Source organism: Equus caballus, chromosome 12 (genome assembly GCF_041296265.1).
Source record: "Equus caballus isolate H_3958 breed thoroughbred chromosome 12, TB-T2T, whole genome shotgun sequence".
NCBI lineage: Eukaryota > Metazoa > Chordata > Mammalia > Perissodactyla > Equidae > Equus > Equus caballus.
The window spans coordinates 49,372,403-49,399,220 of NC_091695.1; the positions used below are offsets into that span (position 1 = coordinate 49,372,403).

The 26,818-nt window shown below is 50.2% G+C and overlaps 1 protein-coding gene and 1 long non-coding RNA gene across 2 annotated transcripts in view; both read left to right on the top strand.

Moving 5' to 3' along the window:
- Positions 1 to 5,640, top strand: part of LOC106781129 (mucin-2) — a 34,082-nt gene extending 28,442 nt beyond the window's left edge. The window contains exons 37-49 of the mRNA XM_070230342.1: positions 255 to 433; positions 842 to 911; positions 1,042 to 1,145; positions 1,252 to 1,283; positions 2,195 to 2,372; positions 2,674 to 2,778; positions 3,007 to 3,047; positions 3,296 to 3,418; positions 3,520 to 3,615; positions 4,325 to 4,453; positions 4,638 to 4,677; positions 5,020 to 5,146; positions 5,243 to 5,640. Coding sequence (XP_070086443.1) covers positions 255 to 433; positions 842 to 911; positions 1,042 to 1,145; positions 1,252 to 1,283; positions 2,195 to 2,372; positions 2,674 to 2,778; positions 3,007 to 3,047; positions 3,296 to 3,418; positions 3,520 to 3,615; positions 4,325 to 4,453; positions 4,638 to 4,677; positions 5,020 to 5,146; positions 5,243 to 5,480 — 1,462 coding nt within the window. The 3' untranslated portion in view covers positions 5,481 to 5,640. The remainder of the gene's footprint in view (positions 1 to 254; positions 434 to 841; positions 912 to 1,041; positions 1,146 to 1,251; positions 1,284 to 2,194; positions 2,373 to 2,673; positions 2,779 to 3,006; positions 3,048 to 3,295; positions 3,419 to 3,519; positions 3,616 to 4,324; positions 4,454 to 4,637; positions 4,678 to 5,019; positions 5,147 to 5,242) is intronic.
- Positions 5,641 to 6,569: 929 nt separating this feature from the next.
- On the top strand, positions 6,570 to 21,167 carry LOC138916776 (uncharacterized). Its single transcript, XR_011424183.1, has 2 exons — positions 6,570 to 6,668; positions 20,692 to 21,167. It is a non-coding gene; the product is annotated as an uncharacterized lncRNA (long non-coding RNA).
- The last annotated feature ends 5,651 nt before the right edge of the window (positions 21,168 to 26,818 follow it).

Below are 26,818 nucleotides of genomic sequence, written 5' to 3' on the forward strand. Positions count from 1 at the left end.
GCAAGTCAAGGCTGGGTGGCCCTCTGCCAGGGTTTCTGGAGGTGGGATCCTGGGACCCGGTGGCCATTTAGATGTGGCGCCTTCATCTCTGAGAGGCTGGCCCCACGGCCTCATCCTCGGGCCACTGTGCCGGCTCCCTTGGTGGGATATAGGCTGAGCTCCAGGAGGGCAGCCCAGGCAGAGGGGCTGGGTGGCGGGCAGTGAGAGAGCCTGGTGGCACCGGCTGAAGCGTGACCCACACCCCTCCCCAACAGCTTGTTTGCCAAGTGCCACGCCCTGGTGCCCCCCCAACACTACTACGATGCCTGCGTGTTCGATAGCTGCTTGGTGCCCAACTCGGGCATGGAGTGTGCTAGCCTGCAGACCTATGCTGCCCTCTGTGCCCATGAGGGCGTCTGCATTGACTGGCGGAACCGCACCCAGGGGGCCTGCCGTAAGTGCTCACCTGCTCCAGCCCCTGGGCGGGGTTGCTGAAAAACGGCTGGGGAGTCTGGACTCTGGAGGGCACTGTACCAGCTTGAAGCCAGACCAGGGTGGGGTGGCCAGGCCCCCATGGAAACAGGCTGGACCTTTGGGTGGGGAAGGAGGGCAGGCTGGAGGGGCTGGGTGCACTGGACGGACTGCCAGCCTTGCCAAGCACCACTGGGCACCGACCTCCTGCTCGGGACAGCATGGGTACCAAGGCGGGCAGCAGCGGGCAGCTGGCCACCCTCGGCCGGTGTGCAGGGTGGGTCCTTTGTGGGAGGGGCTGGGCAGGACTGTCACTGGTCAGGGGGCAGGGGGATATGCACAGGCTCCTCCGACATTTCCGGCCCCTCTGACTGCCACCTCCCTCCCACAGCTGTGACATGCCCGTCTCACAGGGAGTACCGGGCCTGCGGTCCTGCCGAGGAGCCCACTTGTGGGTCCAGGTCAGTCGCTGGGAGACGTGCGGGATGGTGGGCTCGGTCCCTGGGCGGTACTATCTGAGCGTGGTGCTCCAGCATGCCCGCTCCCCAGCCCGTCCACACCCCCATCTCACGAAGCCCCCCACCCCTCCAGCTCCTCGCTGCCGTTGAACGACACAGGCGTAGTGGAAGGCTGCTTCTGCCCCGAGGGCACCACCAGCTACGCCCCCGGCTTTGATGTCTGCGTGGAGTTCTGCGGTACGTTGCCTGCTCTCGGTGCCTCCCTCCTGTCTCCAAGAGGCTGAGCCTGGCTCCTGTGGCACCAGGACTCTGCTGACAGGATTCCTTTCCTCTCTCCTCCTAGGCTGTGTGGGACCTGATGACGTGCCCAGAAAGGTCGGCCCTCCTCCTTGGTGCTGAGGCGGGATTCTCCCACAAATCCTGAATTTTGTGGGGGTGGGGTGGGGTGGGCACTAGAACCTGGGAGCCTCAAAGACTGAGTAATGAGGCATTTAAGTCCTGGAAGGCTGAGCTAGCACGATATGCACCCATACATCCATCTGTTGCCCTGTCCCCCCCTACCCATCCCTCCATCCTTCTGTTCCTCTATCCATCCTTCCACCCCCTGTCTCTCTGTCTGTCCACCCCTCCATCCCATTGTCTGACCCTCCATCCATCCCTCTGTTCTGACCTCCATCCATCCATTCTTCCATCCATCTCTCTATCTGTCCCCCATCCATCCCTTCCATCTGTCCCAATGTCTGTCCCCCGATCCTTCCATCCACCCAACCATCTGTCCCTCTGTCTGTCCCTCCATCCTTCCATCCACCCAACCATCTGTCCCTCTGTCTGTCCCTCCATCCTTCCATCCACCCAACCATCTGTCCCTCTGTCTGCCCCTCCTTTCTTCCATCCATCCACCCTTCCATCCATCCCTCCATCAACATATCCTCCACCCATCCACAACACCCACCCATTGCTCATGTGATGCTGTCTGGAACCGAGATGATATCCTGCCACTGCACTGTCGTGTCTCCCACCCATGGTTGATTCCTTAGTTTCATGCTTCACCAACCCTCTAGACACCTGTGGTGTGTCTGCCCTGAGCCAGGCCCACGTGTTGTAGGCAAATGCTGGTGAGCAGGTCACGATTGAGATATTAATGGCCTGGCCCTAAATGAGTGCCTTTGTCCTGGGTCAGAACCTGCCCCGTGTGCTCAGAGGTGGGAGGGCACAGGTTTTCCCGCAGCCCCGGCCCGTGGCGAGGCCGCCCGCTCTTCTCCCTGCTCACCCCCTTCCTCCTGCAGTTTGGGGAGCGCTTTGAGTTTGACTGTAAGAACTGCATCTGCCTGGAGGGTGGAAGAGGCATCATCTGTCAGCCCAGGAAGTGCAGCCAGAAGCCCCTGCCTGAGTGCAAAGAGGACGGCACCTACCTGGTCACGGAGGTCAACCCCGAGGACACCTGCTGCACCATCACCTCCTGCAGTAAGGCCACGCCCCGGGGGAGGGGAGCTGAGCCTGGGCCCCAGGGCACCTGTCCCCTCCTAGGGCCCCCGGATTCACCGTGTAAATTCTCCGTGGTGATTTCACCTCCCTGGGGAGCTGGGGAGCAGCGGCCGCAGGGTGTGTCCCACTGAGAGTGGGTGTTGGAGGAGGAGGCTGTGATGGGCCTGCTGCTCATGCTCGTCACCTGCAGATGCCCAAGTCCTGACCCTGCACTGCGGGTAGTGGCGGGGCGCAGCCTTCAAGGAGCCATGCTCATTACCGTGTTTCCTCCCCTCTTCAGAGTGCAATGCCAGCCTGTGCAGGGAGAAGCCCCCTGTGTGTTCGCTGGGATTCGGGCTGAAGAGCGAGATGGTGCCGGGAAGGTGCTGCCCCCACTACTCGTGTGGTGAGTGGGGCCCGGGGGCCAGGGCAGGAGGAGGCCCTGGGGCTGGGGCTGACTGTGGCTTGAGTGAGACCATGTGGTGAAGTGGCTCCCTCCTGAGGGACTCATTCTGCATGGCCGATGCACCTCCCCCCCACCCCCAGGCCATGAGCTCCCACCCCGTCCACTGGCTGTGCGTGTCCTTGGGCCCAGCAGGGCAGTCTGACTGCCTCCCCCGTTCTTTCTCCCCAGTGCCCAAGAACGTGTGTGTTGTCGGGAATGCTGAGTACCAGGTGAGCCCTGGGCTGGGCCAATGGGAGGTGGAGGCAGGGGAGGAGTGGTGGGGTCCTGGGCTGGCTCTCTGGCCGGGTGGGATGCGGGTGAGGGCCCATTCTGGGAACTCTGCTGTGCGAGCCATGCCCGGGGCAAGCAGCTCCTCTCTCCCACCCTTGGAGCCTTCTGGGATGGGAGCTGCACTCCCCGAGGCAGGTGGGAGGCGTGGAGGGTGCCCAGCCTCACTCGCCCCTCCCTGTGCCCTCAGCCCGGCTCTCCAGTTTACTCCTCCAAGTGCCAGAACTGCATGTGCACCGGCAGCAGGAACAGCACCACGCAGCTCAACGTCATCTCCTGCACCCACGTGCCCTGCAGCACGTCCTGCAGCCCCGTAAGCAGCCGCCACCCTGTCGCTTCCCTCGAGGAGTGGGGTTATGGCCCCAACAGCTCCTGTCTTCTTTCCCTCGCCAACCTGAACCCCATGTCTCGTAGGGCTATGAGCTCGTGGAGGCCCCTGGGGAGTGCTGCATGAAGTGTGAGCAGACCCACTGCATCATCAACCAGCCCAGCGGGCAGTACATCCTGAAGGTGCGCGAGTCCCCTGCTCAGGGCTGCTCAAGTCGCGGAAGGGTCGGCCTGGGTCTGAGGGCATGGCCTGGGACAACTCCCGCTGCCCCTGGCTGAGTCCTCTGTGCCACTGTCCTGGGTGGCTGCTAGAAGGGACCACAGACTGGGGGCTGAAACAACAGGCAGGATTCCCCCATGCCCCCACCCCGCCCCATCCTGGAGGCTGGAGTCTGAGGCCCAGGTGTGGGCAGGGCGGCGCTCCCTCTGGCCCAGGGAGGGTCCTTCCTGCCTCTTCCAGCTTCTGGGCTCCAGGCCTTCCTGGGCTTGTGGCTGCAACACTCAAGTCTCTGCCTGTCCTCACACGACCCTCTCCTCTGTCTCTCTGTGTCTTACAAGGACACTTGTCATTGGATTTTGGGCCCCCTCCAGTAGTCCAGGAGGATCTCATCTCGAGATCTTAAGTATGGCTGCAAAGACCGTTTTTCCAGAAAAGGTCACCTCCATGAGTTCTGGGGTTTAGGACGAGGACGCGTCTGTGGACTACAGGCTGGTGGCTGCCCCTGGGCCCTTCCTGGGTGTCACCTGCCCAGTGACTCTGGGCCTGCAGGCTGGGCCTCCTGCCTGAGAAGCTGCACTTGGCTGGCTGGTCAGGCACCTTCCAGGTGTTTCCAGTCTGTCTTTCTGGGTGGGCCTCCTGCGGGCCCTCACCATGCTGTCCTCTGCCCCACAGCCCGGGGACGTAAAGAGGGACCCCACCAACAACTGCACCTTCTTCAGCTGCATGAAAATCCACAACCAGTTCATCTCGTCCATCTCCAACATCACCTGCCCGGAATTTGACGCCAGCGCCTGCCTCCCGGTGAGTGAGCCCGGGGAGTGGGCGTCCCCTATTTTACCGTGGGTCTGAAGCCCCAGTGCTGGGACAGTGGCCTCTGGCCTTAGCCCATTCTGCAGAAACTGCCCCTTCCCACGCCTGTTGCCTAGGGGGTGCTCAGAGGTGGGGGAAGGTCTCTGGAGCGCAGGCTCATCCTCCTTTCCTCCAGGGCTCCATCACACTCATGCCCAACGGCTGCTGCAGGAAGTGTGAGTACAGAACGCTCGGTGGGCTGATCCCGGGGTCTGAGGCAGGGCCTGGTGGGTGGGCTAAACCCAGGCCGCCCTGTGGGGAGGAAGGCACGAGGGGATGGTGCCCTGGGAGCCCTGTCCCCTCTGTGCCCCTCTCAGCAGAGTGAGGAGTTTGAGAGTGTCATTGGGGGTGCCCAGCTTGCTAGAGGGTGGCCGAGGTGGGTGCTTGCCCCCAGGGTGGGCAGCTGAGGGCCAGGCGAGGTGCACTTGGGGACGGGAGAGGAAGCAGTGAGGGAGACCTGGTGGGCCCCCTTGAAGTGTGGAGACCCCGCCTCAGAGCCTCCACTTCCTCACCTCCAGGCATCCTTCGCAATGAGACCAGGATCCCCTGCTCCACCATCCCCGTTACCAAGGAAATTTCACATGCCGGCTGCAGCAAGTTGGTGACCATGAACTACTGCTCCGGGTCATGCGGGACCTTCGCCATGTGAGTCCCAGGCCACGAGTGGCCAGGGTTGGGGGAGGGGAAGGGGAGGCTGCCCCCTCCAGGAGGGAGTGGCTCCTCACTGTGGCCCTCCCCCAGGTACTCTGCCGAGGCCCAGGCCCTGGACCACAGGTGCACCTGCTGCAAGGAGCAGCGCACGAGCCAGCGGAAGGTGGTGCTGGACTGTCCCCACGGCGGCTCACTGGACTACACCTACACTCACATCGAGAGCTGCCTGTGCCAGGACACCACCTGCGAGTTCCTGCCGCCCCAGGGCAGCACCCCCAGCCGCGTGCGGCGCTCTGGCCTCACGGCCCCGCCTCCGTGGAGGAGGTGAGCAGGGCAGGCGCGGCCACCCAGGCCCCGCCCTCCACTGTCCTCCTCATCGCCCTGCTGACCCTCTGAGCTTTCCGGCTTCCTAATTCCTCTCTGCGGATATTTATTTTCCGAGCCTTTGTTCAATTCTTTACTTTCCTAATAAACTTGGGCAAAGACGCCGTGCTTGTGTGCTTCCCTTAGTGCCGGGGGTCTGGGTGCGCCGTCGTGCAGGGGTCTAGGATCAGCTGCTTCCCGATGGGCGAGTGGTTGCAGACGGTCCAGAGAGGGCCCCTCGGCCCTCTGTGGGGTCTGCTCACCAGGCTCCGCCCGGGACGTGGGGGACACCTGCAGTTATGTTGGTGTGGCTTTGGGAAAGTTCGTGTACAAATGCAACCACGTGACCCCCTTCCCTAGAGCGACCCCCAGGGAGCCGTGACCCGCCCTGTCCTGCTCTTGGCGTGTGCAAAGCCCTTGTTGGTAGTGAGATGCAGGTGGCCCCCCTCCCAGGAAGTCCCCCAACCCAGAATTTGTGAACAGGACTCAGGTTCCTCTGCCAGCCATTCCCAGGGCTTCCCCCTCGTGAGCCCTCCGTCCTGTACCCAGGGCCTGAGAGCTCTGGGCAAGAGCGTGCGGGTGCACGTGTGTGAGCACTGAGTGTGTGTGTGCAGAGTGTGTGTCATCGCCTCACTGTGTCTCCACACGGGGAAAACCCGGGAGGTTCTCGATCCACGCATTGGGGGTTGCATGCCAGCTCCTGCTGCAAAAGTGACAAAACGTGACCTCAGGGTCCCTGCGGCCTGCTGTGAAGCTGCTGGTAGAGGCGTCGGAACCTCTGGACCAAGCTGAGATGTTCTGGTGGGCTCTGCGGACCCAGCAGGAAGCCCGTCCTGTGTGTGCGTGTGCACGCGGGCGTGTGTCCGTGAACACACCTGCCGCACGTGGTTAGGGAACTGCCTGTCCTCGTCCTTCTGAACCTGCGGAGCCTCCCAAGCGGGAATCCCCAGGGAGGGCGCTCCAGTCCGCTTACGACAGTTCCGTTTACGACAGTTCCGTTTACGACAGTTCCGTTTACGGCAGCGCGCAGGCTGGCTGCCTGGGCGGAGCTGTGGGACCCGAGAACCCCGGCGCCTCCTCCCTCAGCAGCAGCGCTCCGGCCTCCCTGGGGCGAGGGCAGGGCGCCCGGGGTCCCTGGGCCGAGGCCCGCGCGGTAAGCCGGCCTGTGGCGTCCTCGGCGGGCTGGGGGCCCGTCGGGTCCTCTGCCGCGTGGACGCCGGGCCCAGTGGGGTCCGTGTGGCGGTGGGGTGGGGCCCGCAGGGGTCGCGGCTGCTGGGCGCCCCGGTCGGCCCCGCACCCTGTGCCTCTTCCCGCTCACGCCTCCCGGGGTGCCGGGCGGAGGCCGCTGCCCGCCCCTAGCTGACCCCTCCGCCCCCGCCCCCTCCCCCGCCCGACCCCACCTGCCACCACGAGGGCTCTGATGGCCGGTGGGGACACCCGGCACGTGAGCACCACCCGGGTCCTCCACCCGCGGGGCTGGGGGGTCTGTCCATGTTCCCACCGGCCCGGGAGGGCCTCCGATGCTCCGGGCCCGCCCCTCGGGGGACCTCGGGAGCCCACACTGCCCCTGGCCCAGGCCTGTGGACTCCTAGCTGGTCAGCTCCTGGGCTGGCCCTGGAGCCACCAAGGCCCCCCCAGAGCAGAAGGTCTGTGAGGGGACACGGGCTGCCCTCTGCTGTGCTGCCCGGGGGTCCTGGGTGCTGTAGGGTGGTCGCGTGCTCCCCCAGGGCTCTGGGCTGTTTCCGGGTCCCCCCATGAGGGCTGTGAGCTGCGCTCCTTACCGAGTGTGGTGTCCCGTTGGCGTGAGCTGCGTCCCGGCCCATCGTGGTGACTGTCACCTCTGCTCTTCGGCTGCTCCCTTCTGGGTCGGGCAGGCCCAGCACAGGCTGGGTGACCTGGGGAAGGGGTCGGGGGGCGTGGCCTGTGGCCTGGTCAGGAAGAAAGGTCAGGTCCAGCCGGCTTCCTCATCTGCTCCCAGCTCTGCACCTGTGAGGTGCGGGTCCGGTGACCGGGGGCAGGTGAGGGTGCAGCTGGGCCCGCCGCTCCTCCAGCTGTGCCGAGAGCCCCTGGTTTAGGCAGAGCAGCCCCAGGTTTTCTCTTTGACATGTTTTCATGAGGTTTTCTTTGGAAACAGACTTGGCGCCTAAAAGTAGTGTGACAATCACTGTCAGGTGGTCCCTGAGGCTGCTGCCCCCCACCCCCACTAGAGGAAACAGTGGGTTCTGCCCCCAGGTGCCCAGCAGGAGCAGGTCCCACAATGCTGTGTGTGAGTGATGGAGCCTTCCCTAAGCAGTGGCCCGGAGCAGTTGGGTGGGGACTGGGGAGGGCTGCTCCTCTCTCAGGAGACCCTGTCTGCCCCACACTGTCCCCTCATCTCCCTTTCTTGGGGGAACCTTCACTGGTGTCTTAAGTCGGAAATGAGTCCAACATCATTTGTGCTAGAATCTGCTCTTGACCAGCTCTGAAGACCCCCCAGGACAGAGAGAGGCCCCTCCGTGCTCCCTCAGGCTTGTGACCCTGCAGAGTGATGGGGAGCCTCGACTTTCCCATCTGCGAATGGGCACTTCCTCTCTCCATCCTGAACATTTCCTTCCATGGGCCCTGCAGAGGCCATGCCTCCCTCTCCCCAGGTCCACCTGTCCAGGGGCCCCTACCAGGACACAGGACCCCCTTTACACATGAGCAGAATGAAGGAATTTTCCAGAGCCAAGGATAAATACTGTCCTCAGATCTGAAGTGCTTGCTGTCTCATAGACAGAACACGTCTGGAAGTCAATTCAATGTTTTGCTCCAGGATGTGGACAAGTGGAAAGAGAATCACTCCCACCCTAACAATGAGAAAAATTCAGATGAGCTAAACCCCACAACTTTCTTCTAATCCATCCAAGGCTGAGGCTGCAGGGCAACCAGGTTGCCTGAAATACAAGGACCCCCACTCCCCAGGAGAGGGACTTGTGTGCCATGTCACCTGAGCAGAACCCAGGGGGCGAGCAGAGAAATGAGCTGAAATGGAATGGACTGCTGAGGGCTGGGTGTGGCCCACAGCAAGAGGAGAGGAAGTTATTCAGGCAGAAGGACTATGACCCCAGACAAAAACTTGGATCTAAACAAAGAAATAAGGGCCTCTGAAAATGGTGAAAATGAAGGCAACTGTGAGACACCAGGTTTTTAGTCATTTTAGAAGTTAATCACATGAGGAAAAATCCTAACAGTGTGTCATGGGATTCTAACACGTTGGAGGCAAAATGCCAGGTTGGGAAGGAGGAACTGGGGGAGCCCAGCCGTGATGTTCTCAGACAATAAGTGAAATACTGTCTTATTTGAAAGTCTGTTATGATAAGTTACAGAAATATATTTTAAGCCATAGAGCCACTCCTAAAACCTTTTTAAAATAGGCATAATTAATAAGCCAGTGGTGCAGAGAGAATAGTAAAAGGTATTCATTTAAACAAAAAAGGCAGAAAAAGAGGAAAATAGACTGTAGAACAAATATAAAACAGCAAGATGGTAGATAAAAATCCAATATGTCAATAATTACGTTAAACATATGTGGTATAAATACTTCAATTAAAAGATGGAGATAATCAGTGTGGATAAAAAAGCAAGACAACTTGTATGCTGTGTACAAGAGGCTCACTTTAAATATTAAGACATATACAGGTTAAAAAGAAAGGGATGGAGGGGCTGGCCCCGTGGCCAAGTGGTTAAGTTTGTGCGCTCCGCTGCAGGCGGCCCAGTGTTTCGTTGGTTCGAATCCTGGGCATGGACATGGCGCTGCTCATCAAGCCACGCTGAGGCGGCGTCCCACATGCCACAACTCGAAGGGCCCACAATGAAGAAAATACAACTATGTACTGGGGGGCTTTGGGGAGAAAAAGGAAAAAATAAAATCTTTAAAAAAAAAAAAGGGATGGAGAAAGATTTACCATGCCAACAGAAATCAAGAGAAAGCTGGAGTGGCTAGGTTAACATGAGACAAATTAGATTTCAGAGCAAGGAATATTGCCAGAGACAGAGAGGGATGTTACAGAATGATAAAGGTGTCAACTCAAGAAGAAAGAAGGACAATCCTAAATGTGTGTGCACCTAACAAAAGAGATACAAAATCCAGGAAGCAAACACTGGTGGAAATGAAAGGAGAAATACATAAATCCAAATATTGTTGGAAACTTCAACACCTTTCTCTGAGCAACCAACAGAATAAGAAAGGAGAAAAATCAGTAAGGACCTAGAAGACGTAAAACAAATGCTATAACTTGATCTGATTGGCATAGAGTGTCCCACCTGACAACAGCAGAATGGCACGTTCTTTTCAAGTGCATGTGGAACATTCACAAAGATGGGCCATATTCTGGTCACGAACCAAAACTCAGCACATTTAAAAAGGTAAAAGTCATACAAAGTGTGTTAGGCAACCGCAATGGAATTCAACTAAATAGCAACAACAGAGAGATATCTGGAAAATTCCAAATAGTTGGAATTAAGACACCCACTTCATGAATCACAGAGGATGCCATAAGAGAAATTGAGAAGTATTTTTAATGGAATAAAGTGAATAAAAATAGAATAAAAATGAAAACAGAGCATCGCAAAAATCGTGAAATGCAGCTAAAGCATTTCTCAGATGCACATTTATGAATTTTATTTTTATATTGGGAAAAAAAGTTCTCAAATCAATGATCTAAACTACATTAATAAGTAAAAGAAGAGAAAACAAAACTCAAAGCAAACAGAAAGAAGCAAATAATAAAGAGCATCAATAAATAAAATTTAAAATAAAAGATGCAACCACAACAAAATCCCAATAGATATAATTGATGAAACAAAACGTGGCTCTCTGAAGAGATTAAAAATGAAGTTGAGAGACCTGGGGCCAGCCGGGTGGTGTAGCGGTTAAGTTCACCTGCTCTGCTTCAGCGCCTGGGGTCTGTGGGTTCAGATCCTGGGTGTGGCCCTGCACACCACTCATCAAGCTGTGCTGTGGAGGCGTCCCACATAGAAAGTAGAGGAAGATTGGCACAGATGTCAGCTCAGGGGCAATCTTCCCTCAAAAGAACAAAAACAAAACAAAAAATTGACCAACCTCCATCAAGGCCGATGATGAAAAAAGGGCAAAGACATTAATGATTAATATCAGGATGAAAAAAGACACAAGTATGAATCCTACAGATGTTATAAAGATAGTAAGGGAATATTCTGAACAACTTTATGCCAGGAAATTCAATAACTTAGATGAGGTAGACGAATTTTTTGAAGGAAACACATTAGCAAAACTTGGTCAAAAGAAATTGAAAACTCAAACAGCCTGTATCGACTCTAGAAACTTAATCCATAATTTAAAAGCCTTCCCAAAAGAAGACTCCAGGCAAATGGCTTTGCTGGTGAGTTCTATCCAACATTTAAAAAAGAGGTAATACCAGTGTTACATAAATTCTTTCAGAAGATAAATGAGGAGAGAACTGTTAACTGCTTTTATGGGGCTTGTATTTGTCCTGATCCCCGAAGCAAAGACATGACAAGATCAACTCCTGTCATGAAAATAGATGCAAAAATCCATAACGAAAATTAGCAAGTCATATCCAGCAATGTCTACACAGGCTGCTACGTCATGACCAAGTAAGGTTGAACCTAAGAATACAAGGTTGGTTTAACATATGAAAATCGATCAATGTAATTTACCTTATTTGTGAAATAAAGGATAAAAACAAATGATCATATTGTATGCAGAAAAAAAATCTGAAAAAAATCATAGCTCTTTAGTGGTAAAAACTCTCAGGAAGCTAGGAATAAAAGAGAACATCTTTAACCTGAGCAGGGACATTTCCAAAACCCTGAAGCTAGCATCACACTCGGTGGTAGAAAGCTGTTCCAAGATCAGGAAGGGGAGTAGGATGTCTGCCCTCAGCTCTTCTATTTAGCGGGTGCTAGGGGACCTCGCCAGTGCAGTAGGGCAAGCCAAAGAAAGGAAAGACGTTCAGGCTGGAAAGATGCAGCTGTCTGCATTTGCAGATGGTATATTTCTGTGTGCAGATCCCTAAGGAACCTACAAAGTAACTACTAGAAAGAATAAGTGAATTTATCAATATTGTGGGATATAAGGTCAATATGCAAAGATACACTGGCATTTGTATAGTGAAATTAACGACAAGCACTCCATTTACCATAGTAACATATGAAATACTTATGAAGAAGTTGAACAAAAGTTGTACAAGATGGATACACCAAAAACCTCAAATATTACAAAGCAAAATTTAAAGGCTGGAGTAAATGGAGCCCTATCCATGTTCACGGTTGGGGAGATTTAATATTGGTAACGTGGCTGTTCTCCCCAAATGGATTCATTTAAAGAGTCAATGCAACACCCATCAAATTCTTTTCTTTTTTTTTTTTTTTACTATCTTAGCCATTTTTTAAAAATTTGAGATCCTAATAGTTTACATGATTGTGAAATTTCACTTGTAATTAATTCTTGTCTGTCACCTCATAGGTGCTCCCCTCCACCCTCTGTGCCCACCTCCCACCCCATTCCCCTGGTAACCACTGAACTGTTTTCTTTGTCCATGTTCTTAATTTTATTCCACACATGAGTGAAATCATCTTGTCTTTGTCTTTCTCAGTCTGGCTTATTTCACTAAGTGTAATTTCCTCCAGGGCTTTCCATGTTTTTGCAAATGGGATGAATTTGTCTTTTTTTATGGCTGAGTAGTATTCCATCGTATACATATACCACATCTTCTTTATCCAATCATTGGTCGATGGGCACTTGAATAGTTTCCATGTCTTGGCTATTGTGAATAGTGCTGCAGTGAACATAGGGGTGCATATGTTACTTTGGATTGTTGATTTCAAGTTGTTTGGGTAGATACCCAGTAGGGGGATAGCTGGGTCATATGGTATTTGTATTTTTAGTTTTTTGAAGACTCTCCATACTGTTTTCCATAGTGGCTGCACCAGTTTTCATTCCACCAGCAGTGTGTGAGGGTTCCCTTCTCTCCACACCTTCTCCAACATTTGTTATTTTTAGTCTTGTGATTATAACCATTTTAACTGGTGTAAGATGGCATCTTAGTGTAGTTTTGATTTGCATTTCCCTGATGATTACTGACATTGCAGATGTTTTCCTATGTTTATTGGCCACCTGCATATCTTTGGAAAAATGTTCATATCCTCTGCCCATTATTTAATTGGGCCGTTTGCTTTTTTGTTGTTCAGTTGTGTGAGTTCCTTATATATTATGGAGATTAACCCCTTATCGGATTTATGATTTGCAAAAGTTTTCTCTCAGGGTTAGGGTTGGTGGGTTGTCTTTTGGTTTTGATCCTAGTTTCCTTAGCCTTGCAGAAGCTCTTTAGTCTGATGAACTCCCACTTGTTTATTCTTTCTTTTGTTTCTCTTGTCTGAGAAGACATGGTATTCAAAAAGAACCTTTTAAGTTGGATGTCAAAGAGTGTTTTACCTATATTATCTTCCAGAAGTTTTATGATTTCAGGACTTATCTTCAAGTCTTTGATCCATTTTGAGTTTATTGTTGTGTATGGCATGAGATAATGGTCTACTTTCATTCTTTTGCAGGTGGCTGTCCAGTTTCCCAAGACCATTTGTTGAAGTGACTGTCTTTTCTCCATTGTATGTTCTTGGCACCTTCGTGGAAGATTAGCTGTCCATAGATGTGCGGTTTTATTTCTGGGCTTTCAGTTCTGTTCCATTGATCTGTGTGCCTATTTTTGTGCCAGTACCATGCTGTTTTGATCACTATGGGTTTGTAGTACATTTTGAAGTCAGGGAGTGTGATGCCTCCAGTTTTGTTCTTTCTTCTCAGTATGGCTTTAGCAATTCTTTGGTTGCCCTATATGAATTTTAGGATTCTTTGCTCTATTTCCTTGAAGAAGTCATTGGGATTCTGATTGGGGTTGCATTGAATCCGTAGATTGCTTTGGGTTTTATGGACTTTTTAACTATGTTTATTCTTCCAATCCATGCGCATAGAATCTCTTTCCATCTCTTTATGCCATTATCTATTTCTTTCAATAATGTCTTATAGTTTTCATTGTATAAGTCCTTTGCCTCCTTAGTTAAATTTATTCCTAGGTACTTTATTCTTCTTTTTGAAATTGTAAATGGAATTGTATTATTGAGTTCTCTTTCTGTTAGTTCGTTATTAGAGTACAGAAATGCAACTGATTTTTATAAGTTGATTTTGTACCCTGCAATGTTACTGTAGTTAATTATTTCTAATAGTTTTCTGATGGATTCTTTAGAGTTTTCTATATATAAAATCATGTCATCTGCAAACAGTGAGTTTCATGTCTTCACTCCTTATTTGGATTCCTTTTATTCCTTTCTGTTGCCTAATTGCTCTGGCCAAAACCTCTAGTACCATGTTGAATAAGAGTGCTGATAGTGGGCATCCTTGTCTTCTTCCTGTTCTCAGAGGGATGGCTTTCAGCTTTTCCCCACTGAGTATGATGTTGGCTGTGGGTTTGTCATATATGGTCTTTATGATGTTGAGGTAGTTTCCTTTTATCTCCATTTTGTTAAGGGTTTTTTATCATAAATAGCTGTTGGATCTTGTCAAATGCTTTCTCTGCATCTATTGAGATGATCATGTGGTTTTAGTTCTCATTTTGTGAATGCGGTGTGTCACATTGACTGATTTGTGGATGTTGAACCATCCCTTTATCCCTGAAATAATTCCCACTTGATCATGATGTATGATCTTTTTGATGTATTGCTGAATTCGGGATGCCAATATTTTGTTGAGGATTTTTGCATCTGTGTTCATCAGCAATACTGGCCTGTAGTTTTCCTTTTTTGTGTTGTCCTTGTCGGGCTTTGATATCAGCGTGATGGTGGCCTCGTAGAATGTGTTAGGAAGCGTTGCATCTTCCCTAGTTTTTTGGAATAGCTTGAGAACGATAGGTATTGAATCTTCTCTGAACGTTTGGTAGAATTCCCCAGGGAAGCTGTCTGGTCCTGGGCTTTTCTTCTTTGGGAGGCTCTTGATTACTGTTTCAATCTCTTTACTTGTGATTGGTGTATTCGGATTCTCTATTTCTTTTTGATTCAGCTTTGTGAGCTTGTAAGAGTCTAAGAATTTATCCACTTCCTCTAGATTGTCCATTTTGTTGGCATATAGTTTTTCATAGTATTCTTGTATAATGTGTTCCATTTCTGTGGTATCCGTTATTTGTCCTCTTTCATCTCTAATTTTATTTATCTGAGCTTCTCTCTTGTATTCTTGGTAAGACTGGTTAGGGTTTTGTCAATTTTATTTATCTTCCCAAAGAACCAGCTCTTTGTTTCATTGATCCTTTTTACTTCCTTTTTTTTGTTTCAAGTGTATTAATTTCTGCTCTGATTTTTATTATTTCTCTCCTTCTGCTGACTTTGGGTTTTGTTTGTTCCTCTTTTTCTAATTCCACTACGTGTATTTTGAGACTGATTATTTGGGTTTTATCTTGTTTGTTAAGGTCAGCCTGCATTGCGATGAGTTTCCCTTAATACGGCTTTTGCTGCATCCCATATGAGTTGGTGTGCTATGTTTTCATTTTCATTTGTCTCCAGGTATTTTTTGATTTCTCCTTTAATTTCTTCAGTGATCCATTGCTTGTTCAATAGCATGTTGTTTAGTCTCCACGTCTTTGTCCTTTTCTCAGCTTTTTCTTGTAATTAATCTCTATCTTTATAGTATTGTGATTGGAAAAGATGCCTGTTATTATTTCAATCTTCTTAAATTTATTGAGGCTTGTCTTGTTTCCAGACATATGGTCTATCCTTGAGAATGTTTGGTGTGCACTTGAGAAAAATGTGTATTCTGCCGATTTTGGATGGAGTGTTGTATATATGTCTATTAAGTCCATCTGGTCTAGCTTTTCATTTAATTCCACTGTTTCCTTGGTGATTTTCTGTCTGGATGATGTATTCATTGATGAGAGTGGAATGGTGAGGTCCCGTACTATTATTGTGTTATTATGAATGTCTTCTTTTAGGTTTGTTAATAGTTGCTTTATGTACTTTGGTGCTCCTGTGTTGGTTGCATAGGTATTTATAAGTGCTATTTCTTCTTGATGGAATGTCCCTTTGATCAGTATACACTGCCCGCTTTGTCTCTCTTTACCTGTCTTATCTTGAAGTCTATTTTGTCTGATATAAGTATCGTGACACCTACTTTCTTTTGTTTTCCATTAGCTTGGAGTATCCTCTTCCATTCTTCTCTCTGAGCCTGTGTTTGTCATTGGAGCTGCAATGTGTTTCCTGGAGGCAGCATATTGTTGGGTCTTGTTCCTTAATGCATCTCGCCACTCTGTGTCTTTTTATTGGAGAATTCCATCCATTTACATTTAGGGTGATTATTGATATATGAGGGCTTAATGCTGCCATTTTATCACTCGTTTTCCGGTTCTCCTGCATTTCCTTTGTTTCTCGTCCAGTGTATTTTGGTCTATCAATTGAGTTATGCAGTTTCTCATGTTGTGTTTCTTTGTTTTCTCCTTATTTATTATTTGTGTGTATTCTGCTTTTTTGTTTAGGGGTTACCCTGAGGGTTGTATCCAAGATCTCGTGGATAAGATAGTCCCTTTTCTGATGGCCCCTAGTTCCTTAGAGTAAACCGATTCAGTACCTTTCCTCTTCCCCTCCTAAGTTGTTTTTCTCACATCTTATTCCATCTTGTATTACGAGTTTCTGGTTAAAATGACAAGTTTATCTTTGTTTTTGAGCACCAATCAAATTCTTAATACGCCTTTTTGAAGGATTTGACAAGCTTTTTTAAAAAATCATATGAAAAGGCAAATGATCTAATATAGACAAAACAATTTAGGAACAAAGACAAAGTTGGAGGGCTAACGTTACCTGATTTCAGGGAAATGTTATATAGACACAGTTTTATATTATTTATTATTTATGTTATCTATATTATGTTGATTATTTATACTATTATAAAGAGACAGTATGTATCTGTAATTAATAGTGTACTATTGGCATAAAGATAGACATATAGGTCAATGTGACGGAAGAGAGAGTCCAGGAAAAGATCAATACTTTTACGGTGAATTGATTTTCAACCAAGGTGCCAAGGTAATTAATAAGATATGGTAGTCTTTTAACAAATAATCCCAGAATGGCTGTCTATCTGTATGGAAAAGAAATGAACCCAGCCCTGAGCTAACACGACACACGCAAATCATCCTTTTACATGCAAAAGCTAAAACTATTAAAGTTCTAGAAGAAAATATTTATGACATTAGGATAGGTGAAGATTTCTAAAGTAGTCACAAAAAGCACGAATTATAAAAGAAAAAACCCAATAAAATCAACTTCACTAAGATTAAAAACTTTTGCTCTTTGAAAGACATAGTTACCAAAATGGTAAGCCACAGTTTGAGAGGAAATTTTGCAAAACACATATCTGAAAAGGAGCTTATGTCCAGAATATAAAATAAAGAACTCTAACAACTCAATAAGAATAAGGTAAGCAACTCAATTAAAAATGGGCAAAGGATTTATAGGATCCTTCAGAAAACATGGTATATGATTGAGCAGCAAGCATACAGAAGGATGTTCAACATTACTAGTCATCAAATAATTGCACAAACTACAAAGATATGCTGGGATGCACACATTGCCAATACCAAGTGTTGGCAAGAATGTGGGGCAAGTAGAGCTCTCCTACATTGCTGGAGAGAATGAGAAATCATGCAGCCAGGTTGGAAAACAAGATCTTACAAAGTTAAATATGTATGCACTCTATGACCCAACAATTCCTCTTTTGGGGGTTTACCTGAGGCAGGGGCACCATCTGGCCACATAAAGACGTGTGTGGACGTTCAAAGCATTATTCAAAATTTGGGAAACTAGAACAAAGTTAAATGTTTATGCACTGGCAAATGGATAGACAAATTGAAACATATCCACACAGTGAAATACTGTTCTCTGATGAAAATGAACAATACTGATAGATGCAGCACAGGTGCATCTCAAAAACACTGTGTTAACTGAACACAGTCAGACCTAAAACACAGCATGAGTCCATACTGGAAGTTCTGACAATGACAAAACGGGGAAAAGAAAGCAGATCAGGGGTTTCCTGGGACCAGGGATGGGGGAAGGAACCAGCTGCAAAATGTCACAAACAAGCTTTTGAGTTTCTCTGTCTTGACTGTGGTGGTGGCTCCATGATGGCATACAATTACTAAACTTTAACTGACTGTGCCCTTAAAATGATGCATTTTATTCCATGGAAATAATACTTTGATTAAAGAAAATGAACCTAGTGATGGTTGCTTAAAAAAACAGCGTTTACTTAGCTCCTTATTCCACAGTTTGCAGTCTGGGCTGGCTTGTCCTGTGTCTGCTGTCTGTCATTTGGTGGTCTGCTGGGCTGGCCTTGTCTGGAACAGCTTGGGTCATTGACGTCTCTCTTGGCCAGTCCTCTCCTTCTCCCGAAGAAGAGAACTGTATGCAAGTCAGCCACATTGTTTTCAAGAGGATAAGCTCCAGTGCACAGGCACTTTTCATGCCTCCATTTGTGTCCCATTTGCTGCTGTTCCAGTGGCCATAATGAGCCACGTACATGGCCAAGCCCAGATCAGTGAGGACAGGGCACAGGGGGTGTGGACAATGGGGGCTCTGACCACATTATGTTACAGACAACCCCAGATGGCAAAAACACAGGAAACTTAGCCATCTCATTTCTGAAACTAGAAGAACTGTGACACCCATATCAGCCACAAACAGCTCGAGGAAAGAACGTGGGAGAGAAATCCCATCACTAACACAGATGCAGACAGCTGAGGAGAACGTCAGCACAGCGAGTTCAGAAGGGGGCATCAGAAGCCATTGTGGGGCGAGCGCTTTTCTCTTTCCAGTGGAGCCGGTCCCCTTAGCACAATGCTCCTGCCCCTCCACCCTTCACTTGCTCCATCTCAGGGAGTGTGCCATGACTTAAAGGATCCGCCAAATCTGGAAAAGGAACAGGGCTTGTGTATCCCAGCTCTTCTCCCTTCCTCCAGGGCTGAGCTAACCTCCACCATCCCTGTCCTCTTTTTCTCCAGGAGGGGCGCTTGTCCAGCCCCAGCACTGCCGGCGACTGGAGGACTGTCTGTTTAATTCTTGGGGTCAGAGTGAGGAAGCTTCCTTACCCACAAACATAATGCATGGCCTCCAGCCTAGAATTTATAATTTGCAAGACCAGGCTTGGCCCTGCATGTGCCAATGCCGTTTGCTTATTTTTCAGTTGGTTCAAACAGTGGGATGGGGAGCTGGTGCTGGGTATGAAGCCCCCACCACCACCCTGAGACCCCAACAATCGTACACAACCAGGTCTGTCCAGGAATTCAAAGATGGTTCAACAACAGAAAGTCCACTTGTGTATCAGTCAGGACAGCTTTGCTGTGTTGCAGTAACAAAGCTCCCAGATCTTGGTGGCTTGTGACACAAAGGTTTCTGTCTCATTCATGCTTCATCTTTGTTACTGGTTGGCTGGTGCCCTGCTCCACATGTCAGTCCAGGACCCAGGGTGATGGAGCAGCTATCATCTTGAAGATCACATTTGTCATGTGGAGGGTCCTGCCTGGTGTCTAAATCTTCTGAATAAATGGTGACCTGGCCCCTCACAGCCACAGGGGCCGGGATGTGCCATATCACTATGTGAACAGGGTGGGAAGCTGGCAATACTGATTTCCACATCGACAGATTTAAGGAGAAAAACTTTGTGATCTTAATAGATGCAGAAAAAGCATCTGATAAGTCACAGCTTGTCTTGATTTTTTTTGTTGAGGTGATCATAGTTCATGACATTGTGAAATATCAGTCGTACATTATTATTTGTCAGTCATCTTATAGGTGCGCCCCTACACCCTTTGTGCCCACCCCTTACCCCACATGCCCCTGGTAACCACTAACCTGTTCTGTTTGTCCATGTGTTTGTTTATCTTTCACACATGAGTGGAATCACATAGTTTGTCTTTCTCTATCTGGCTTATTTCACTTCACATAATACCTTCAAGGTCCATCCATGTTGTTGTGAATGGGATGATTTTGTCATTTTTTATGGCTGAGTTGTATTCCATTGTATATACACCATATCTTCTTTATCCAATCATCAGTGGATGGGCACTTAGTTTGCTTCCATGTCTTGGCTATTGTGAATAGTGCTGCCTTGAACATAGGGATGCATGGGTCTCTCTGAATTGTTGATTTCAAATTCTTTGGATAGCTGCCCAGTAGTGGGATGGCTGGATCATAGGGTAGTTCTATTTTTAATTTTTTTGAGAAATCTCCATAGTGTTTTCCATGGTGGCTGCACAAGTTTGCATTCCCACCAGCAGTGTATGAGGGTTCCATTTTGTCCCCAACCTCTCCAACATTTGTTATTTTTTGTCTTGGTGATCATAGCCATTCTGCTGGGTGTAAGGAGATGTCTTAGTGTAGTGGTGTTATGGGCTTCTGCAGCAGCCCGGAGCTTGTTTTCCCAGACTCGCAGCTGTGCCTCCGTGTGGTCCAGCTGGATCTCACTTGCTCCCTTGGGGCCACTGTGGGCCCATGGATTTTCCCACTGGACCAAGGAGCAATCACTCTGGGGCTCTGCATTGTTGCCGCCTACTCGGTCAGTCCTGCTGGATCTCACTTGTCCCCTCGAGGCTGCAGCAGAGCTATGTGCATCTAATGCTGCAGTGGTTAGCTTCCCAGCTCTGCTGCATCGGCTCCTAGGTCGCTAGGCGTTTGTGCTTGGTGGGCGGGGCCTCCCTACCGAGTCCTAGCCCAAGTCACTCCCTGGGGCCTCAGTGGGACTGTGGATGTTGTCTCTGGTCCACAGAGCAATCACTGGAGGCTTAGGGCTGCGCTCACCTGTTTCCTCAGTCGTGCTAATCCACACAACCACCCATGGGGCCGCGGCAGTGCTATGAGTGCTTCAGGCAGGTGAGAGTCGCTCGTGGGTAGTGGGCTGTCTGGGTGCCGGAGAGTTCTCACCTATCTCCACCTCCTCCCCGGGGGTTGTCCATCCACCTTCTCATGCGTAGCAATGCGGTTCTCTCACGTGTCCTCAGGTGCTGTCTGAGTACCCTCCGTTGATCAGTTAATGTCCATTTAGTTGTAGTTTGAAGAGGGAGACACAAAGAAAACCGCTTACTCTGCCATGTTGTTGACTTCACTCCCCTTGATTTTTTTTTTTACAGCAAACTAATTCCAGAAGGAAATGTTCTTAGCATGTTAAGGGGTAGCTGTCAAAAAATTGCAGCAAACCTCAGACTGAGTGCCGGGACTCTAGAATCACTCCCACCAAAGTCAGGGAGGACAGAGGCGGTCTGCTGCCATGGCTTCCAGACCTCGGGGCGCTGGAGCTTCTGCCAAAGCAATAGAGCAAGAAAAAGGAAAAGTAAACAGCAGGACGGGAAACAGAGGAAACTGTCCTGATTGAACGAGGAGACTATTATCAAGATGGAAAAGCCAAGAGAATATATGGCTCTGTTATTTGGACCAATTAGAGAGTTCAGCACCCCTGCTGAATACAAGGTTAATGAAAACACACACACAAAACCAAGCACTTATTTACACCAGTAAAAACGAAGTAGAGAATATAATGGGAAATTATCTCATTAACAGCAGCCATACAATTATGTAGATTCCTAAGAATAAATCAAACAGAACATGTCTCAGGCCATTCTGAGAAATCATTAGATGTTTCTGAAGGGCAGAAAGGAAGCTCGTACTAAATAGAGGGGTGGATGAGCATGCTCATGAATGGGGAGATTCAACTGGGGAAATAAGGTTGGTTCTCTGCAAGTAGCAGTAAATCCATTGAGATGCCTTTCACAATCCCAGTAGAATTTTTAAGGACTTGGCAGGCTGCTCCAGCAGCCCACGTGAAGGGCAATGAGCCAGAAGAAACTCAAGCATTTCAAAGAAGCACAAGGTGGGGAGGCTGGTCTCACCAGCCCTCACGACCAGTAAGGTGGCATGGACCTGGTGCAGGGATGGGCCAGGGGACAGGTGGAACAGACCCCACGCTCTGATAAATGCTTCGATGGGAAGGTCCTCCCCATCCACAGGGCGGGTGGACCTTCAGTCAATGGTGCTGGGACAGTGGTTCTCCAGGTGGACAAAATCACATTAGGTCTCCACTTCACACCCCATCTAAAATAAGGTCCCAAGTGGAGTAAATAGCTAGACGTGGAAAGCAAAACCTTTAAACCTTCTGGAAAAGGGCTGGCCCGTTGTTGAGTGGTTAAGTTCGCACACTCTGCTTCAGCGGCCCAGGGTTTTGCTGGTTTGGATCCTGGGTGTGGACATGCCACTGCTCATCAAGCCATGCTGTGGCAGCGTCTCACATAGCAGAACTAGAGGGACTTACAACTAGACTATACAGCAATGTCCTGGGAGGCTTTGGGGAGAAGATTTAAAAAAAAAATAAAATTGTCACAGGTGTTACCTGAAGGTCAATCTTGAACTTCTGGGAGAAAATAAAGGCATAATGTTTATCACCTCAGGATGGGGAAGGATTTCTTAACCAAGTCACTGAAATCACAAGCCGTCAAAGATGCAGATATTTGACTCCGTCACAATTTAACAATCCTGTTGGAAAAAAGTGCAACAAAGTAAAAATACAGGCTGAAGAGCAGAAGAAGAGAATTTCCATGCCTGTGACTGGGAGGGACCAGAGATCTGGGGAATGCCCACACCAGCCAACGTAAGGGGGGCGAGGGGTCTGAGTAGGCTTGTTGCAGGGCGGGAAGGGTGAAAGACAAAATAAGCCACAAGCAAAAAGCTTGAGACCACTGGGATCCAGGGGGTTGCAAGTGGAACCGACCAGGGGACCCCATGTGTTGGTCCCAGATCTGTACCAATGCCCAGCTCTGGCAGGTGTGTGGAGCAGCAGGTGTGTGCACAGACCCACCCTGATGAGAGCGAGAAACCGAAGACAGCCTACCTGCCCATGGACAGGGAGACGGGCTAAACCTGGGCACGTTCATTCCCTTGAATGTAACAGAGCAGTTAAATTAGCATTGTGTGCACCGACATGGATGAACTGAAAATTCAGTATTGAGCCAAATGCAGATTTATGCACACACTGATTCCGTTTCTATGAATTTTGCATATGATGGATAATATATTACACATACACCTCAAACGTAAAATTATAAAAACCTTTGAGAACCATGGAATTCAGGCTTGCTGTCTCCTCTGGGGTGGGAGGGGGGGAGGGTCTGGGCAGGGCACCCCGATTCTATCTATAAGACTTTGTTCCCTGCTGGGCAATATCTCAAACAGATATGGCTACTTGGTAATGTTAGCTACAGCTGGGCGGGGGGTACCTGGTATCTATTTATCATTCTCTCTTCTTTACAGTGTGTTTGAAATCATTCCCAAGCAAAGAGCTGGGAGCGGGTGAGAGTGGGCTGGTCCATCCAGTGCCGGATCCTGGGGCCGCAAGGTGATGGGCCACAGAGAACATGCCTCAGGGGAAGCGTCAGGACTCAGGCCGCTGTGGGCAGGTGGCAGTGGGGGGCTGTGGACTCTCCCAACTGTCCCAGCATGGCCCTGAGCCCTCCTCTCCGCTGTCCAGCTGGGCAAGGCCCAGACAGTCTGCTGTGTACATTGTGGTCAGTCCCTCCATGGCCTCAGCTGGCCAGGCCGACACCGGTGACCACACACCGGTGACCAGAGGCCAGAACAGGGTCCCACGGCTGTGACTGGCTCTAAGAATCTCACGTACCAGCCCGACTCTCAGGGAGAAACTCCCCTAATATTTGCTAATGGCGTCAAATCAAATCGCATCTGTTCAGGATTTTGGTGGCCACTCCCTGCGCTCCACCTGCCTGCCGGGTCCCTGAAGGGAATGAGGGATATTCTCCCTTGTGGAGTGAGTTGGAGTCGATTTCTCCACTTTGGTTCCTGTAGACTGTTGTGGGCTGAACTGTGTCCCCATCAAATTCACATGTTGGGGTCCTGACCCCCAGCGCCTCAGAATGAGACTGTGTTTGGAGATAAATAAGGTCTTCAAAGAGGTGATAAATGTAGAGTGAGGTCACTAGGGTGGGCCTGATCCAATCTGACTGGGGTCCTTATAAGAGGAGGAGCTCAGGACACGGACACCCACAGAGGGACGACCATGTGAGGACACAGGGAGAAGACGTGTCTAATGCCAAGGAGAGAGGCCAGACGAGGAACCAGCCCTGCGACACCTGGATCTCGGACGTCCAGCCTCCAGGACTGGGAGACAATCAACGTCTGCGTTTGAGCCGCCCCGTGTGTGGGACTTTGTGACTCAGCCCGAGGCACTCACACAGTCAACCCTGAGGCTACACAGGGAGGGTCAGAAGGGAAGCTCACCAAGGGCCGTTGGGTTTCAGGCCATTGCCCATTGGCATTCCCCCTGACAAATAAGTGGCAATCCTTTGTGAACATAGATGCAAAATTCTAAGCAAACTTTTAGCAAATTGAATCCAACAACATATGAAGATCATGACTGGATGGGATTTATTCCAGGAATGTGGGGTGGTTTTAACATTTCAAATCAGTCTAATTCACAACATGACCAGGCTACAGAAGAGAAACCACACGATCATCTCAACAGAAGCAGGAAAAGCATTTCACAAAATCCAACACCCTTTCCCGGTAAAACTCTGAGCAAACTAAGAATGCGAGAGAACTTCCTCCACCACCCAAGGGCGTCTACGAGAGCCTCGGGCTGATGGACGCTGAGGGACTCAGTGCCTTTCTGCGACGCACCTGCTTTCAGGCGTCTGTTTATCAAAACTGATCAAACTGGCACTTAACACGTGCAGTTTACTGACTATCGATTACATTTCAGTCGAGCTGTTTTAAAATATTTCAGATTGGAGCTTTTAGACAAAACCTTGTCCTGCATTCTCCAGACCAGTAAATCATAAGTGTTTTCCTTGTTGCAACACAAAATCGTAGCCATAACTTATAACTGCTGTATGCTATTCAAGATTGTTTTAGCAATGAGAGGTTTGAATCAATCATAAACATACATTCAAGCCCAAACGAGAGCAATGGTAAAAGGTGACGCGTGGCTGTGGAGGTCTCGGGGGCGGGTTGAAGAGGTGGAGCCTGGGGATTTCAGGGCAGTGGAATCGTGTGATACTGTGATGGTGGACTCGTGACAGTGTGCGTTTGTTAAAACCCGTAGAACTTTCTGGCACAAAGGGCGAATCTTAATATGTGCAAAATAAGAGTCAATTAAGAGGTTGCGGTGTCCCAGCACGGTTGGCAGAAACATGACAAAACAATCGAACTGTGTTACTAATGTGTGAAACAACCTCACAGAGCGGCTGGGGGAGAGGGGCCGCCTCTGTTCTGGGGGCACCACACGGGGAAGGAAGAAGAGTTTCCTCCCCTGGGGGCGATGACATGACCCAGGAACCTCTGACTTTCTGTTACTCATATTGAGTTTCTGCAAAGAGCCACAGTAAGCTCTCTGTGAAAAATGGCCACAACATTGTCAAGTGGTGGGCAGCGGGGGCTCGGGGCAGAGAGGACTCACCGGGACCATTGGCCAGCTCTGCCACGAGTTCAAGGAGCTCTTTCACCCTCTCTGATCCTTAGTTTCCTCAGCTCTAGAATGGAAGAATGTGAGTGCCTGCCTCCCAGGGCTGAGGAGGGCTTTAGTGAAGTGGGGTGATTGAGCACTTGGCCATCAACTGCACGCGATGAGCCATTGTGAGGTGGGAGCTGTGTGGACTGCTGCAGAAGGCGCACCCCACCACCCCGAGAGATTTCATTTGTTTGTATACTCACTCCCCCATCCATCCATTCAGCCAACCACCAATGCATCTACCCACGCACCCGCCCATCCACCCATGCACCCACCCATCCACCCATCCATCCATCCATCCATCTTCTAACTATTCACGCATCCATTATCATCCATCCATCCATCCAAATAGACATACATATGTTCTTCTGTCCATGCACCCATCCTTCTATCATCCACTCACGAACTGATCCACCCATCCATCATCCACCCATCTACCTATCCATCATCCCTCAATCCATCATCTACCAATCTATCCATCCCCCTATCCTCCCTCCCTCCCTTCTCCATCCCCCCACCCATTCACCCACCCAGAGGCAAAGTTATGAGCACATCTGCTGTGAAGCTGGCCCACAGAGCAGCCCATGTAGGCTGCCCTCAAGATGCTCGCAGTAGGAAGGCCAACAGTGGTGACACAGTCTGGCCAGCATGGTGAGGACAATGGTCAGGTTAAGGGCGTGACACCAGGGCCAGGTCTGGAGGTGGGGTGACGATATGAAGAGGCCTGGTCTCCTGAAGTGCAGTGAGGAGCCTGGCCCAGCGCCCGCTTGTCCAGGGGCCCAGGCAGAGGAGCCCGGCCTGCTGACTCGGCTCTCCCCCCACTCACCCAGAACAAATACCTCTGTCTGCTCAGCCACCTACCCTTCCCACAAGGACAGGGAAGGAGTCAAGGGTCCACTCGTAACCCTTGCAGGCCAGGGGGAGGTGATTTGGGGCCCGGGCCTGCACACCCCCAGGCCTCTCAGAACCTTGGAAGGGGCAGGAAGTGGGCCTGCAGCCACGTCTGCGTCTCCCTTTCTGACATCTCAGGGAGGACACTGGCGGGGGGAGGGGGGCATGGCTGGTTCCATTTGCCCGCCTTCAAGTCCCCAGATGCTCACCTGCCAGGGACTCTGTCCCCGTGGCTGGCCGAGGCTAGGGTCTCCCTCAGGATCTGGAGGGACTAGGAGCCCATGGCTTCTCTGGGCGCACCCTCCCTCTGCCCACCGAGGCCAGGTCGGAGGCTTGGAGCTGCCGTTGGGCCCAGGGTCTGAGAAGAGTCTACACACGTAGAGACTCTTGCTCTTTTTCCCCTCCCATTCCTTCTCGTCCCCTCCACCCCTCCTCCTCCACTCCTCCTTTCCTCCTCCCCTTCCTCCCTCTTCCTCCTCCTCTCGTGACTCTTGTCCAGACTGCCCTCTCCCATTCCTGATGACTCAGGGTTTGTGGACAGCTGCAGTGGAACAGTCATTTTAGGCTGAGTTTTGTGACGTGTTTGTGGCCTCCTCCCTGTGGTCAAGGTTGTAAACTCGTGTGGTCCGTGACAACAGTGTCTTGTCAGGGTAAATACTGGTGGGTGTGGGGCCTGGAGGGGAGGCCCGGGGTGCCCAGGGCCCTGTGCATATGGGCAGTCAGCCCCTCCCCTGCAGCCTCCAGGGGGACCCTGTCCTCATCACCCTGAGGCATCACGTCCTTGTTGCAGAGAGAGACACCACTGGGCAGTTTCCACAACTCCCTCCCTGTGGGGTGGAGGGGAGAACGGCTCC